Source organism: Panthera pardus, unplaced genomic scaffold (genome assembly GCF_024362965.1).
Source record: "Panthera pardus isolate Hobbes unplaced genomic scaffold, ASM2436296v1 HiC_scaffold_10, whole genome shotgun sequence".
NCBI classification, from domain to species: Eukaryota; Metazoa; Chordata; class Mammalia; order Carnivora; family Felidae; genus Panthera; species Panthera pardus.
This window is the reverse complement of record NW_026526655.1, coordinates 4,941,281-4,956,391: the sequence shown is the minus strand read 5'-3', so window position 1 is coordinate 4,956,391 and position 15,111 is coordinate 4,941,281. Positions and strand designations below refer to the sequence as shown.

The window sequence follows — 15,111 nt, the reverse complement described above, 5'->3', positions numbered from 1 at the left end:
TTGGCCGTGAGGCTGGGGAGGTGGCAGCATTGGGTTTTGAAGGGATCCTTGTCCTCCCTCGGGTTCTGAACTTGAAGAAGGTTAAATTGCTACCTTTTACTGGTAAAACTGTCCTGGGAAAATGAGGCTCGTCCTTCTGTGGAAACCGGAGACAGACTGTGTTACCCGGCAGGTTCCACGCCGCACGGGAGCCCCACACCCCTCCCCCGAGCCCCAAGCCCACAGGCCCCCAGATTGGAGGGTGGAGAAGGGACAGCTTGCTGCCAGGGGTCGGGCGTCTCTACAGGGGGGCCCGTTCAGAGGCCAGGAGTGTTCGGGCAGTGGGAATCTGTCTTTGTGGGAGGAAATAACTTGGAGTGGAGAGTCCTCTCCTCAGAGACACCAAACAGTCCCATTTTGCTAAGGAATCTCGGTTATAATGTGCGTCTGCCGGGAGCTCTCGAAGAACCGTAAACAGAGCAAGGTCAGGGTGAGATTTGCCTTCGGAACAGACACCGTGTAGTGTGTTTGGGGGGTGGGGCTGCAGTGAGAACAGGACTGTTGGGGAAGCTGTTTCAGTAACCAGCCACGGAAAAGCGAGGTCTTGGACCAAGGCAGTGGCCATGAGGAGTAGGAGATTCCGGTGGTAGAATCCGTAATCTGCCGTGTCCCCTGTGGTGGCGGTACAGTCGTGGAGTTTGGTGGAAGGAGCGTGAGGCTCAGGTTGGGCCATGTGGACTCTCCCGGGGAGAAGTGCAGTTGGTAATTGGATACGCCGTTCTAGAAAGCAACGGGGGTTCAGACTGGGGAGTCTTTGGCATTGAGGTGGAGGAGACTGCCCTGGCGGAGGGCACGGAGGCAAAAGAAAGCTAAGGAAGGCAGTCTGGAGGCACCCACGTTTAAAGAGCCAGAGAGGGAGGCTAAGAAACGGAAGTTCCAGCCGGAGGAGGACAACTGGAAGCCGGTGTCCTGGGAGGACGCAAATGGCTCAGGAAAGAAGGGAACCTTCAGCACTGCCGAATGCTGCCCGGAGGTCAAGTGAGACGGCGGCCTCTGGTCAGCCAGTCACCGGTGGTCTTGGCAGGGGGGCAGGCTCAGCCCCGGGGGTGGAGACGGGAGCCGGGTTGCAGGGGTCAGAGAGCAGAGGGACAGTCCAGAGAGCTCCCTGCTTGGGGAGGGCTGACTGGAAATGGAGCTCGGCCAACAGCGCGATGAACCAGCCTCGGCCGGGTGCCAGTCACCACGCTGGCTCTCTTTTATCTGCCATCCAAACAAAAAGCGAAAGTTGTGGAGAAAGTGAGGATGCAAAGTGAAAGGATGCGTAGACTCCGTCCTGGGAGAGGTAGAGTCTCGTGGGGATGCCGGCGGGTAACGCGTTCCGTCGCCAGGCGGCATTGCCTCCCGCCGTGACACGGCCACACCCGCCGCACCGGAACCCCAGCTCTGGCACCGGCTCAGCCCCCTGTCTGCTTTATTGACCTCATCTGTGGAACCAGGGCCTGTGGGCACTGAGTGAGCTCTCGGAGGGGACTGCCCGGTGCATCGTCCAGATGGAAGCCGCCACGGCAAGGAGGGCGCGCGGGGTTGCCGGACCGACTCCCACGGTGACCGGGCATTCGTCTCCTCGTTCAGTGCGAATGACTGAAAAAATAAAGTCAAAGCAGAAATGGGGCATCGTGCCAGGATTTAAGTCTTGTTTGGGAACTATCGGAGAGTTTTATTTTTATCACTAATCAGAGGGTGCCCTTTATCATTTTCTGACAAGAAATTTTAAATTTGTGGAGAAAGTTAATGTGTCACTCACTTTTCTTGTTCCTTAAGTTGTTTTGGTTTTTTTTTAAGTTTATTTATTTTGAGAGAGAGGGAGGGAGGGAGGGAGGAACAGAGAGAGGGAGAGAGAATCCCAAACAGGCTTCGCACTGTCCGTGCAGAACCCGACACAGGGCTCCGACTCACGAACCGGGAGTTATGACGTGAGTCGAAGTCGGACGCTAACCACCTGAGCCGCCCAGGTGCCCTGACCGTTGCTGAAGTTCTTCAGTAAACATCTTTTTATACTGAAGAACGGAAATACCTGTATGAATGTCTGCGTAAGAGTGTGGTTTAAAAAGTGACCTCTGGGTGGTCACTCACATCGAGCAAGAGCCACTACCAGCCCCCGGGAACTCCTTACGCCCTGATTACAGGTACCCTGGTTAAGGGATATCTGTGTCATCCAAATAAAATTTCCGAGTGATGGCAGAAGTGACTTTTAAATTTTTTTTTTTTTTAACGTTTATTTATTTTTGAGACAGGGAGAGACAGAGCATGAACAGGGGAGGGTCAGAGAGAGGGAGACACAGCATCTGAAACAGGCTCCAGGCTCTGAGCCGTCAGCACAGAGCCCGACGCGGGGCTCGAACTCACGGACCGCGAGATCATGACCTGAGCCGAAGTCGGTCGCTTAACCGACTGAGCCACCCAGGCGCCCCAGAAGTGACTTTTAAAAACAACATGGAGCCTTGGTACTGAAGGATCAAGTGGTTAAGGAACTTGGTTAGCAGCGTCTGGTGAGAGAGCCAATGTTTCACTACATAGTGGTGACACTGGTTAGGACTCAGGTGTAGCTCATGTCACCAGGGTTGGTAACGTATGTCACCGAAATGGAGGAAACATCACCTCCCAGTGACAGAGAGTCCAGATTCATAGCTCAAGTGATTGTTTTATCCTTTCATTCACACCCACGTATTTATTATTAAAAAAAATTTAATGTTTATTTCTGAGAGAGAGAGAGAGACAGAACATGAGAGGGGGAGAGACAGAGAGAGAGGGAGACACAGAATCCGAAGCAGGCACCACGCTCCGAGCCGTCAGCACAGAGCCCGACGCGGGGCTCGAACCCACGAACCGCGAGATCATGACCTGAGCCAAAGTCGGACGCTTCACCGACTGAGCCACCCAGGCGTCCCCACATCCACGTATTTATTTAAAACATGTATGATACTCCATGTGTTGAATAAACACACGTAGACAAAAACTCAGTTCAAAATTGCCCAGCCACTGTCATCTGGGGTGATACTCATGTTTTAAATCTGTTAACACTTCAGTGTGGTAAACGTCACAAGTAGTTAATGACGGCAGTTCAGGAGAGTGCTGCCTCACTCCGTCTGGTATTCCGTTGCCTTCGGGAGGGGGGCTTATCCACTCAGACCGTCCATCCCGGCTACCCTGGGGGTAGCTCTTGTGAATTCACCCTGACTTTGGCAAGGTGATCCGAGGGATGGACCGTCTCACTGTCTTAGCAGACAGTGGTCACTCTAGCTTTTGCACACCTGGATGATTCACCTGGCAAAGTATTGAAGCAAGGCACACAGGGACATTACCCCTCGGGTCGCATCCTTGGGACATTCAGCAAGTAACCGTAGGAGCAGTTAACCGTAGGGTAGATTTTGCTTTTCAGTATGGAGGGGGAGGATGGCCGCACCTTACGGGACCGTCCCTGCACCTTCCCCTTTCCCTCTTGGTGTTCTTCTGAGTCACCTGCTTTCATTGTTCAGCATTCAGTTTCCGCCCTGTTTTTTATGGGTTATCCTAGGCTCTGAAGCAGTCTATACTTCAGAACAAAATATTTGTAAAGCATTTCCTTTTGCCGTTTGTTTACGGAGGCAGGAAGGCCACAAAAATTATGGGGAAATTGAACAAACGTGAATAAAAGTTCTAGTAAACAAAAAACAAAGGTGCTACAGTTCTTAGAAGTCGTAGCTTCAGTTTATGTAATTAATATGGTAGAACCACAATTAAATGGACAGAAGAATTTTAGTACCTAATGTGTGGCTTTGGCCTCGTACAGCCATCCAGCACTGGAGGAGAAGCCTCACTGTAGAAATGTTCTTTTTGGCCACGAGCTCTCTCCCTCCAGCCTCCAACCAGAAGAGGTAGAACACTCATTTGCACTTGGATTTTCACAAAATGAAGATTTTGTAACATACTTGACTTGTCTTAGAGAGTTTCTCAACTCTCCTCTTAGCATAGAAATCACCTAGAGAAAATGTCTACAGAGCTCTTCAAAGAGCTTAGCCCTTAGCCCAAAGAGCCCTTAGACCTTTTGTGGTCATCCAGCTGAACAGCAACTCTGAGGCCAGGAAGAAGACAAAAACGCGTCATCGTTGATAATCAGTCCCCCCCACACACACACCTTTTGCTTCCTCCCCTCAAAAAAAGAAGGACATTAGCAATCACCCAAACAATCGTGATTTTAAGTCTGCTTACTTTTGGTCTTTGGAAGTTTATTTCACCCAAATGACACATGTTTTGCAGCTGTTGGAATATGAGCTTAGATTTTATTTTTGAGTTCGCGTAATGATTTTTAAAATGTTCTAATATATGTCTTCAAAGACCCCCAGATCAATACGCCAATGGTTTTGAAATGACAGAATGCTGCGATATTCCTCTGTAATTTAAACATGATTAGCTGATGAAGGTTATGATCAATACACTGCGGGAAGATAAATTAATTGATATCATCCTTTCAGGATAGGAGGCCTCTTGGAGGTGGGGTGTAACTAATGAAGCTGCGGCTTCGTCTCCAAGAGCCATTTTTTATATCCTGCACTTTGACGTAATCATATTTACACGATCGTTCATTTCCACGAGAGCCACGAGCGGTGGGCAAACCAGTTCCTTATTAAAATTTTGCTCAGAAACTGTCTGTGGCCACTCCGTGTGCTCCTTCAGTGTTAGAACCCACCCCTAGGGACGAGGGCTGTGTTCCTTTGCACGGGTGGCTTTAAAAATAGCCACCCTCCGGCCCAAGACAAGGATTGAATACCATTGAACTTCATTACAGCCAGTCCCCAAAGACACCCATCTATTCAGACAAAGGCTATAGTTATTCTGTACTGACACCTATTGGTGTGGGAAGAGTTTTCTTATTGTTGACTTCCTTTCCAATTAAATCCGGCATGCTTTATCAGCGAGCCCATTTGCCAAGAGAGGCTATGGCTGGTTGAATTTAGATCTGTATTGATTAAGATAAACTCCCAATGTGTGAGGTGATGTATTTAAATAAAGTCTTTGATATAATTACATGTCCGCGGAAGTAATTCTGTGCCGTAGCTTATAAAGTTAAGAGTAATTCTTTAGGCTGTGCAAAAAAAGCCCCACAAAACCCAGTTTTTTGATTCTCCAGGTGGGAGGGGGTTCATTGCATGATCCTATCTTACTTAGCATCACTTTTGCTGCAAGTAACTGGAAGAAATCACGTTAGAATAACTTGAACGGGACACGTGCGTATTTTTGTTGGTTTCGTTGGTTTCGTTGTAACAAGGTGGTCTGGGCAGGGCTGTTGAGGCCTTTGGTGTAGCCAGGGGGCCAGCTTCTGATATCACAGTTTCTGTCCCCAACGTGGTTGCAGGGGCTACAGCTCATACATGTGCATTTTAAGCAGCAAGAAGGGAAAAGATGTAAGGAAGAAATGGGCCAAGGGCAGCCCTCTGAGGGAAGACTCTTGGGAGCTGCCCCATGCCCCTCCAGCCGTCACCCCACCGGCCAGCGCTGGCTGGGATGGCCGCCCTTAGTCGCGGGGCGGCAGGACAGAGTGGAGGAGGCTCTGGGAAATGTGCTGTCGCCGCTGCCAGCCGCGGCCCGGAACCAGGGGCCTGGCTGCTGCGGAGGAAGGGAGCGGCGGGCCACAGGGACAGCTCGCGGTCTCTGCCACATCCCCCGTACTTGGAAGCCGGCCTCACGCTGATCTCTTGTGTCTCCCATCCACTAGTTGCCCAGAAGATTGTGGCCACAAGGAAGAAGCAGCAGTTGTCCATAGGGCCCTGCAAGTCGCTGCCCAACTCCCCAAGCCACTCGTCTGTCTGTTCCGCACAGGTGTCCGCCGTGCACATAAGCCAGGTACGCTGGGGGGGGGGGGGGTGAGGGGGGAGGCAAGTCCGAACCGAGGGGTGCCTGGCGGTCCCTAGAGCGCTCTCAGCCCGTTCTGAAGTGGATTTCTTTCTTCCTCTTTTTTTTTTTTTCTTTTCCACTTTATGAGTAACAGCATGTTGGTAATTGACGGCACGTCTCCTTCGGAAAGTGCCGTGGTCAAGTGGGTTTTATGGGCATCATTCTTTACCGTTGCCTGTCTTCACGCTGCCTGTGTTATGAGGCCTGCTGGCTTGGCCAGAGACCCGAGGTGTCCAGGGCGCCCCGCGGTCTTTGCCGGTGATCTAAATTACCCTGCGTGCGTCCTGCTCCCAGTCCGCTTCTGGGTTGAACGGTTGTGGGTGAGCCTCAGCGGCTGACCCCACTACGTGCTCGAATGTGGTAGCCGCCCTCCATTCTGATTGCCGTCGCCCTCGGGCCCTCCAGACACCGCTGTCTCTCCGTAGTAACCTTTCGGCAAATCGTTTACTTGGAAGCAAACGAAATAACGGTCACTTAAGAGCCAGCCCCACCGCCCGCTCAGGATCCCGTGGACCCGCTTTTGCCTGCGTTACGTGTCTTCGATGAACGTTTCTTGGGCAGGCGTGGCGTTGGCACAGGCTGCAGCGGGAGGGTCTGGTAGGGCGCTTTCGGGTTCCTTGGGAAATCAGGAGGTGATTGCGTTTACAGTAGGGGCCTGTGGAGTCACGGATGTTGATGGCCCCACCGTAGGCCTCTGTCATTTTCTGCGCCTCTTCAAACGTCCTCCCCAGAACGTTCAGATTTGCAGAGTGCGCGTTGGGTTCTGTGGCACAAAACCACGCTCTTTCAGCATCTGATCTATGAGGGAACCATAGGGCCCACTGTTTCAGCCATGCCCTTCATTTTTCAGAGGAAGTAGAAAATAATTACATTTTCACTCCCCCCCCCCCCCCGTTCCCCACCATTTTTAAAGCAAATGACAGAGACAGAGACTTCTCTTTCTGAAGTCACTTACTTTTCTTAGGAAAAAACGACTTCACGAGAAGATAGGGATGTTCTAGAGTTAGGCTGTGTTCTACATGATGCTCATCAACTTGCCACATCTGAGAAGCCATCTGACCTGTCACGCGGGCGTCTCTTCGGCGTGACGTGCTGACCTGTCGCTTATGACCCCGCCGAGGTGGCGGTGTTGGGCTCCTGGAGCGTGCCGTTAGTAAAACCCTGGTGTTTCATTGTTGCAGACGAGTAACGGAGGCGGGAGCTTAAGCGACTATTCCTCCTCCGTCCCGTCGACGCCGAGCACCAGCCAGAAGGAGCTTCGAATCGACGTCCCTCCCACGGCCAACACGCCCACACCCGTCCGGAAGCAGTCCAAACGCCGGTCCAACCTTTTCACCGTGAGTGTCGTCCCCGGGAGGAGGCTGGAGGATGACTCCCCACAACTTCAGTTCCCGTCCACCTGTTAGTTGTAGAATCCACACTAAGCGTTTGTAGAATCCACACTAAGTTAAGGAGCGGAGCACTGATTTCTGTGGAAGCCTAGGAAAATGATGAGAGGCAGAGGCTGGGGTACTGAGTAAAACGTGAATGTCGCGGGGCGCGGGGCATTCGGGTGCGGGTGTCCCAGTGAAGAGTGAGGACTTGTGGACAGTATTTATGACCTCGTGATCGTCTCCGTCTCCGGAGAAAGACTGGTCACATTGGCTACGAGGAGGTGACAAAACTGTGCCAGAGTTCCCAGACGTGTGCCTGTAACCTGCACGTGAGACACATAAGCCATTTTGATGCACAGATCCCCCTCCTTCTTCTCAGGCTGTAGCACCTGAGAATCTACCACTGGGGGTGGCTCTCGGCACCAGGAGCCTCGGTGTTTTTAGAGGATCATGGACGTGAGGCTCTCCTCTTGGACTCTTCTTCAGAGTCACTTATGGAGCCTTTTAGAAACTGTAAATCAGCTGTCTGGGCTTAGATTTATGAACTCAGAGCCTGTATGCGGGCCCCAGGCATGTGTAGTTTTTAGAAGCTCCCTGGACGATTGGGAGGCAGAGAACCCCTGAACTAGGGGGGAGGCAAAAGTGCTACTACTGAATCCCTTCCCGTACACACGGCAGACATTACCAATCAATCGTGAAAGGCTCTGCAGTTGAGCCCAGAACTCCAGGCAGAACTACTGTCCTGTGACTGGAGTCGTTTGACTTGAGAAGAACATTTTTCTTTCTTGGGACCAGGTCTGTGCATTACAAATACGTGCTTTTGTTTTGTTTAATTTATTTTATTTTATTTTATTTTATTTTATTTTATTTTATTTTATTTTATTTTATTTTATTTTATTTTAATTTTATTTTATTTTATTTTATTTTATTTTATGACTATTTTTGAGAGAGAGACAGAGTGCGAGCAGGGGAGGGGCAGAAAGAAAGGGAGACACAGAATCCGAAGCAGGCTCCAGGCTCTAGCTGTCAGCACAGAGCCCGACACGGGGCTCGAACCCACGAACTGTGAGATCGTGACCTGAGTTGAAGTCGGATGCTTAACTGACTGAGCCACCAGGTGCCCGAGTATATGCTTCTAATGTAGTGGTTGTCAACCAGGGTGTTTTTGCTTCCTGGGGATATTTGGCAGTTTCTGGAGAAACTGAGTTGTGACAAACTGGGAGCCGGTCGGGTGGTGGGTAGCACCCGGGGTTGCTGCTAAATATCCTACAAGTACCAGCCAGCCCTACACCAGAGAGTCACCCGGACCCTCATGTCAGTTGGTGCCCCGTGTTAACCCACTGGACTTGTCCTTTTGGTGGATTGCTGCTGACCGAGGTGCGGATAAGCCCAGTGTTTCCTGTCTTGACCTAAAGGGGGGCTCTGCAGGGGTGGCTGGGGGCCCTGCTCACCTGCTGCCCTTATTTAGAGATGGCGTTCTGGTGACCTATGCGGCTGCCGAGCACGGCAACACCCCCCCCCCCCCCCCAGCACCTTTCCTACCAAGTTCGAGGCCACTTTCCCACTGGATGGTCATAACCGCCAAGGTCGGCTGCCAACGGGCCCGCCCCTTTTCTGTGCGGGTACCGCGTCGGTTCTGGCAGATGCTGCTGCTGCGGGGGGCACAGAGCGAGGACCAGATAGACCAGGCTCGGACCCCAGCCTCCACTGCTGGCCGCTGGTCCCCCTCGGCGAGCTGCTTAGCCTCTCTGAGCTGCAAACTGCAGCATTTTCTGTGGACAGTGCTGCTGGAGGAATCCCCCGTGGGGGCGAAGGGCCTTCGTGGCCTGGCCTTTGTTCTTCTCTCGGTGCTGTTGCAGTCAGAAAAAGGATTTCGGACGGCGCGAAGCAAAAGCAGGTGCAGGACCACGTGACAGCCTGGGAGGGAGGGGAGGCGGGCGTCTGGTTTGCTTAAGTTCGTTCATGGCTTCAGAGGCCGTGCAGTGAAATTACACACCCAAGAGTGATAGCAGTCCCCAGCTCGGCCCGACACTGGAGGCCCCGTGCACCCCAGGCCAGGGTCTTTGGCTGGGGAGATGTCACCCACAGACAGGCTGTGTGCTCACTTGGGACTCGTGGACTCGGGACACCAAGTCCCGAAGGCGCGGGGAGGGTTGGCGGTGAGCGGGACACCACCCGGGCGTGAGGGAGGGAGCAGTGAGGGCTTCGAACACGGACCAGGAAGTTCTCTGTATCCTTGCCACACCTGTTAGGGCCCAGCAGGAAGAAAGGACACTCAGGCTCACCATCATTTCCCAGGGTCGCATTTACCGGTCACTGGCTTTGGTCTCTATTCCAAGGAAAGAGGTGAGAAGCCAGGGAATATCGTTAAAAAGGGGGCTGTCGATAAAGAGAGCGGTGGCCCATCCCCATTCCTGCCCCTTACGAGGGTGGCTCTGGAGTTGGAACGTGCCAGAAAATCTTATCCCGGGCCCTGCCCACTAGGTGACCATGACAACCCCGGTCGCTTACAAAGGAGAAAACTTTAAGGCAGGAAAAATGCAAGTAATAATAACTCAGTTAATAAATACTTCCTTGCCGTCTGCAGAGACTGGTTTTCCTATCTGTCAGGAGTAGTTCTTGCCAGAGTCAACCCGCGTTCAAGGGAAAGTGTTGTGGAGAAGAAGGAGGGGCGAGAGAGAGCAGAGAGGTGAGGATATGGTCCTTTTGCTGCTGCTTTGGGCCGTGCGCGCGTCCGAGAGGACCCCGGACCCCCAGCTGCCCCGGCCAGGCGAGGCAGGTGCCAGAGCCAGCAAAAGTGCCCCCTGAGGGCTACTGAAAACCCCCTTTCGTCATGCCAGGAGCAGCGTATCTGATAACGCAGAAGCCTGCCCGTGAACCTGTTAGTTACTCCCGCCCACTCTCTCTTTAAATTTGGGAAACAGTCTGAGAATAAACCGTTTCAGAAATTGAGTCCAGCTGCGCTGCTGTTCTTGGCGGGAACAGAAACTTGGGGTCATGAAAGAAGGCAACGCCACGGTGGGTTTGCGTCATGGTGTTTAAGGAGAAAGGCTGCGATCCCAGGCGGGAGCGAGATGTGGGCCATAACTGGGTTTGATGTCGAACGAATCCGTGGCGGTGGTGATGGTGACGTGTGCGTGTTTTTAAGGTGAAGAGCTTAGAAATATTAACTCCACTAGATGTCAGTGTCATCCAAGGAATGAAAAGCGGCAAATTAATGTTGAAATTGTAGCAATTAGGGAACTAGATTCTCATTACTAGCAGCGTGCACCTATTTTTAAATACGTAAAATTCACAGGCTCTTCATACCTGGCAGTCGTTGGTAATTATGGGCTCAAATTGGCAAAACGTGTATTTATCTAGAAGCGTCTAGTAGGAGGACAGATGTGCCTTATGTGCCTTATGACGAACGTCTTCGTGAGTAAAGATCCCTACAGCCGGGAACTGTAACACCCGGGTGAAGGGGCGCTGTCCACCGTATTTATTAGACCGTCATAAAGAGGCCAGAGTTAATTAAGTAGTACACACATCATTTTTCAAATACCATGCTTATGAATTTCACAGAATAGACCTGTAACGTACCCACCACTCCGGGCTCACGTTTTGCAGTCACAGATGTTTGCTTGCATATACGTGCGTTTTTAGACAAATCACATGCACTCTAGAATAAACTGGGATAAACACACAAGCTAGAATAAACTTAAAATCGCTCCTGTGGTAGCCAATTCGTGTTGTATTTGCAGAGGGATCCATCAGAAGCTAAATAATATCTTAACTTTGCTTATTGCTTTGGAAAAAAAAAACCATGGTTTTGAGAAAAAGAAGTATTAAAAGTCTCCATCCATTCAGTGTTTGGTTTTCTAAAATGGGTTCTTAGGACAGTTAATTCCGTGTCGTTGCACTAAAGTACATGTGGTTAAGATGTTGTTCGAGAAAATATTTTCATACAGAGGAGTAAAAAACACGTGCACATACGTTCCACCCAGCTCATCAAACACAAGCATTTTGCTGCCGCTGCTGCTCCTACGAAAGAAATAACACGTCTTGGGTAAAAGTTGAAGCCCTCCAGGTGTGCGTCCTGAATACAGCCCCCAACCCCCCCCCCCCACACGCCCCCCGCCGCGTGTCTGAGGATCAGCATGACCTTGAGTTTGGTGTTTATCGTCTGTATCCGTGTCTCCAACTAAGGCATGTGTCCGTGACTGCGCGCTGCCTTGCCTTGCCTCTTTTCAGATGTTAAAATAACAGTGTCATTGACACGATCCTTTCAAAACCTCACCTTGTCACGCCGATCCCATTAGAACAGAGCCAGGCGTACCCAGTGACCACGTTGTGAAAAGACTCCAAGAAAGTCTCCGTAAAAACAGGCAGCGAGGTTCATGGTGTGAATAGACGCGTTTGTGTTTTGTGTGTCATAGAGGAGAGTGTGGGTCCTGTCACCGTGTGGCCCGGCAGCCTTTGACTGGCGATGGCTTGTGGGGGAAAAGCAGGCTTCTGTCCGGCGGTGAGGGCTCTTCAGCGATGCTTCCTGTCCCCGTGCGCAGCTGGCGACGGGGGTCCCCTCCATGGCTTCTTGCATCACGTGGGGAAAGGTAAACATTTTTGCAAAGGCGGAGGTGGCGACGGGGCTGTCTCTCTCTTCCTGGCCCCCGTGTTCGGGGTCGGCGAGGGTGGAGGTCTCTCTCCGGGCCGCTGCCGACCCCCTTGCGGAGTGTGATCAGCCCTTGTTGGGCGCCAGCTGTGCGCACCTGGCCGGTCGCGTCGCGCGGTCACTCCTGACACGTGCAGCTGGCGCCCGCAGCCGCTCTGTACCGGAGGCTGTCACGGAGCCGTTTCAGCACGAGCACAAGGATGCACTGCGGCTGGTGTCGTCTCAGGGCTGGCGGATGGCTCAGGGGATCTTACTGCAGATACGTGCGTCGCGGTGCTTATGTCCGGCGGGTTTGTCTCCGTGTGGCCCTTGGGTCTCTGTCCTGTTGGCAGGTACTGCAGCCTGCTGGGGGACAGCAGTCGTGGGACTGAGGATCGCGGTCCCTGAGACGTCCGTGTTCTGGCCGTCTCCACCAGAACCTTAGAGCCTTCCGGGAGCCTCTGTGGCATTTTGGCGGTGGAGTCTTACTAACTTTCAGGGCCATTCACCTCCCAGTGCATGATCAGACACTGAGTTTGGTTCTCCAGAACCCTGCTTCCGCAGGATCTGGAAGTCTCCTGCTCAGAGACAGGGGGACTGTGGGGACAGATGTGCTGCCTTGAGGAAGATGTTAATTTTTTGTTTGTTTGTTTTGTTAATTATTCTGGTTAATAGAGAATAATGAAGGTGGATTTTTCAAATTGGGAAATTTGGAATTAACCAGATTTCAGAAGTATCATTAATGATCTCTGTTGATTAAAAAAAAAATTTTTTTTTTTTTTTTAAATATTATCACTGGGAGCTTTGAATCTTACTTTACAAATAGAAACCTCGAGTTCCGGCTTGCCTGAGCACGTTAGGATATGGCAAAAGGAGAATTTAGGGCTATTTCATGGCTGTAACTGTACGTTACTAATTAGAGAATTAATTAGAAGAGTGAGCCCCTACCCTGTGGCTAAAATTCATGACAAGGAATGGGCTCCCTCTTAGCCCAAATGGACAAACTTTCTTCTACATTTTTCTTCAACTTTCTCTTTGCTGCTGGTTTTATGTCCCGTTACCCCATGCCAGGCTTCTAGCCTCCTAAAGAAAAAAGGTGCACAGTGCCTGGCACGTAGTAGGTGTTCAGTAAACGCTGGCTCTTACACCAGCAATGTGGCATGTTCCCTAACGAGCACACATGCTCTTTGAAGCGCCACATCTGAGTTTATCGCGGGGACTTTTGTCTCTCACCCCATGACGTTGCCCCTTTTAATATTTAAAAAAACTCAGCTGCCCTGTCTTACACCCCTCGGAAACTGGATTTCATTAGCTTTTCATTGCAGCACTGGACACTGCAAAGTCTATTCATTTCATATATCATCTCCGATTTGAAAAGCACATGAAAATGTTTCTCCATTTTCAATATTGCGTGAGTAATGTTCCCATTGAAAAGTAATGGAGTGAAGTTGTCACTTGTCAGCACAGTTATTAAGGAGGACGAGTTTCAGATCTTTCTCTCATAATAAAATAAATCTGTCAGAAAATCATTGTGCTCACACTCTCTCTCATGCCATCGAGAGACGGAGACTGAGCCGCGGTGCGCCTTCCACTTGCCGAAGTCACGGCGTGCGCGGGGTTGCGTCTTCCCTGGGCGGCACGCGGCCACCCTCCCCGCCGGTCGCCCGCGCCCGGGGCCGTTCACGGAACGTGGACGACTCCACCAACAAGGCTGTTCGACCGACCTGGCCGACCAAGCTGCTCGTTTTCTCCCAAGCGCTGATATTTTGCCAGAAGAGATACTTTCAACTTTGTTCCCCTCTGTTATGTTTTGCGGTGTGGCAGGCCAGTTGGATGTTGAGGGTGTTGCTTTCTAACCGTCCAAAAGCAACACTAAAAAAATTTAAAAAAATAAAAAACATTAACGGCACCTAGATACGAATGAACGGTGTACTGTTCAATCGCCCAGCTCCGTCGTTAGCAGAATTTAGAAATCCTTCAGACGTTCATTAAGTATATACGTTTACGTGGTCGGTTTCTCAACCAAGCTGCAAGGAAGGAGGCCTCTTCTCCTTGGCCGTATTAACTGCAGGCCCAGAACGTGTTTTCCTGTTGGGTGTTGCTTCGCTATATGGTCCATTGGTTTCCAGTAATTGAATTTTGAACTCTTTTAAAAAAAGAATTAAAAGGTAATTCTGCGGTGGAAAAGTAGGGAGAAAAGTTGAGAAAAGCCTGCGTAAAACGACAGATCAGTGGAAATTCAAAGTACTAAACGGTCTGCTTCTCGGACGTGCGTGCGTACACGCGCACGCCGTCCGTGGCTTCTCCGTATGGGTGTGCGGAAACTATTCAAATAAGGGCAGACCTGCAGATCCGTGAACCGCAGCCCTTACCCAAATGCTAACTTTATTTTTGCTTTGCAGTCTCGGAAAGGGAGTGACCCAGACAAAGAGAAGAAAGGCCTGGAGGGCCGAGCAGACAGCATCGGGAGCGGTCGAGCCATCCCAATTAAACAGGTACGCCGTTTCCCCCTTTCTTCCCTTCCTGGCGCTGGAGGCACACCTCGGGTCTCTCCTTGCTATGATGCTGGCTCGTGCACCAAGGTTTGTTTGATGTGCTCTGTTGATGAATGTAGAAGTCGCTCACTTGACATCAATTAGAAGAGGTTCCTGTGTGTATTAAAATAGGATCATTAGAATAAGAAGAGGGAAAATGTGACAACAGATCTAATGAAGTACAGTCTGCCCGCTGCATATGGAGAGTGTTTCGAGGCTGAGCTGGCTTCAAAGGCCGCCTTTGTAGCTCGGCTTTGATTGGGCCGCTGGCCGCCAGTCGACAGGGGTAAATCAGATCGCTGTACAAGAGCCCCTTGTGATCACAGGAATAGCCCGATGTGGCCCTAATTTGCTCTCGCAGACGGACATCTGAACACTGTTTCAGGCTGGTTTGTAACAACGAGGCAATTAGTTGTGATAATCATAGCCGGTGTGTCAGCTGCGCGCTCTTGTTTGTAATTTGCTAATGAAGGAATTGTAACTTTGATTAGGTTCAGTTTCATTTAGACCTTATTATATAAAGGAACATTTACAGCTGTAATGTGGGGCCTTAATTAAACTTCCTCATTACACAACAGGACTTGAATTCAAGCATTTGTTTTGGCCTGTGTTGCTAGCCTGGAATAGGTTTTCATTAGCCCAGAAACCGGGAACCAAATGACTT

General features: G+C 50.9%; 1 protein-coding gene across 18 annotated transcripts in view; it reads left to right on the top strand.

The window, feature by feature from the left end:
- Positions 1 to 15,111, top strand: part of AGAP1 (ArfGAP with GTPase domain, ankyrin repeat and PH domain 1) — a 546,313-nt gene that overhangs the window by 263,304 nt on the left and 267,898 nt on the right. For all 18 annotated transcript variants that reach the window (XM_019445480.2, XM_019445481.2, XM_019445482.2 and 15 more), the window contains 3 exons: positions 5,732 to 5,859; positions 7,092 to 7,247; positions 14,316 to 14,408. In XM_019445480.2, coding sequence (XP_019301025.2) covers positions 5,732 to 5,859; positions 7,092 to 7,247; positions 14,316 to 14,408 — 377 coding nt within the window. The remainder of the gene's footprint in view (positions 1 to 5,731; positions 5,860 to 7,091; positions 7,248 to 14,315; positions 14,409 to 15,111) is intronic.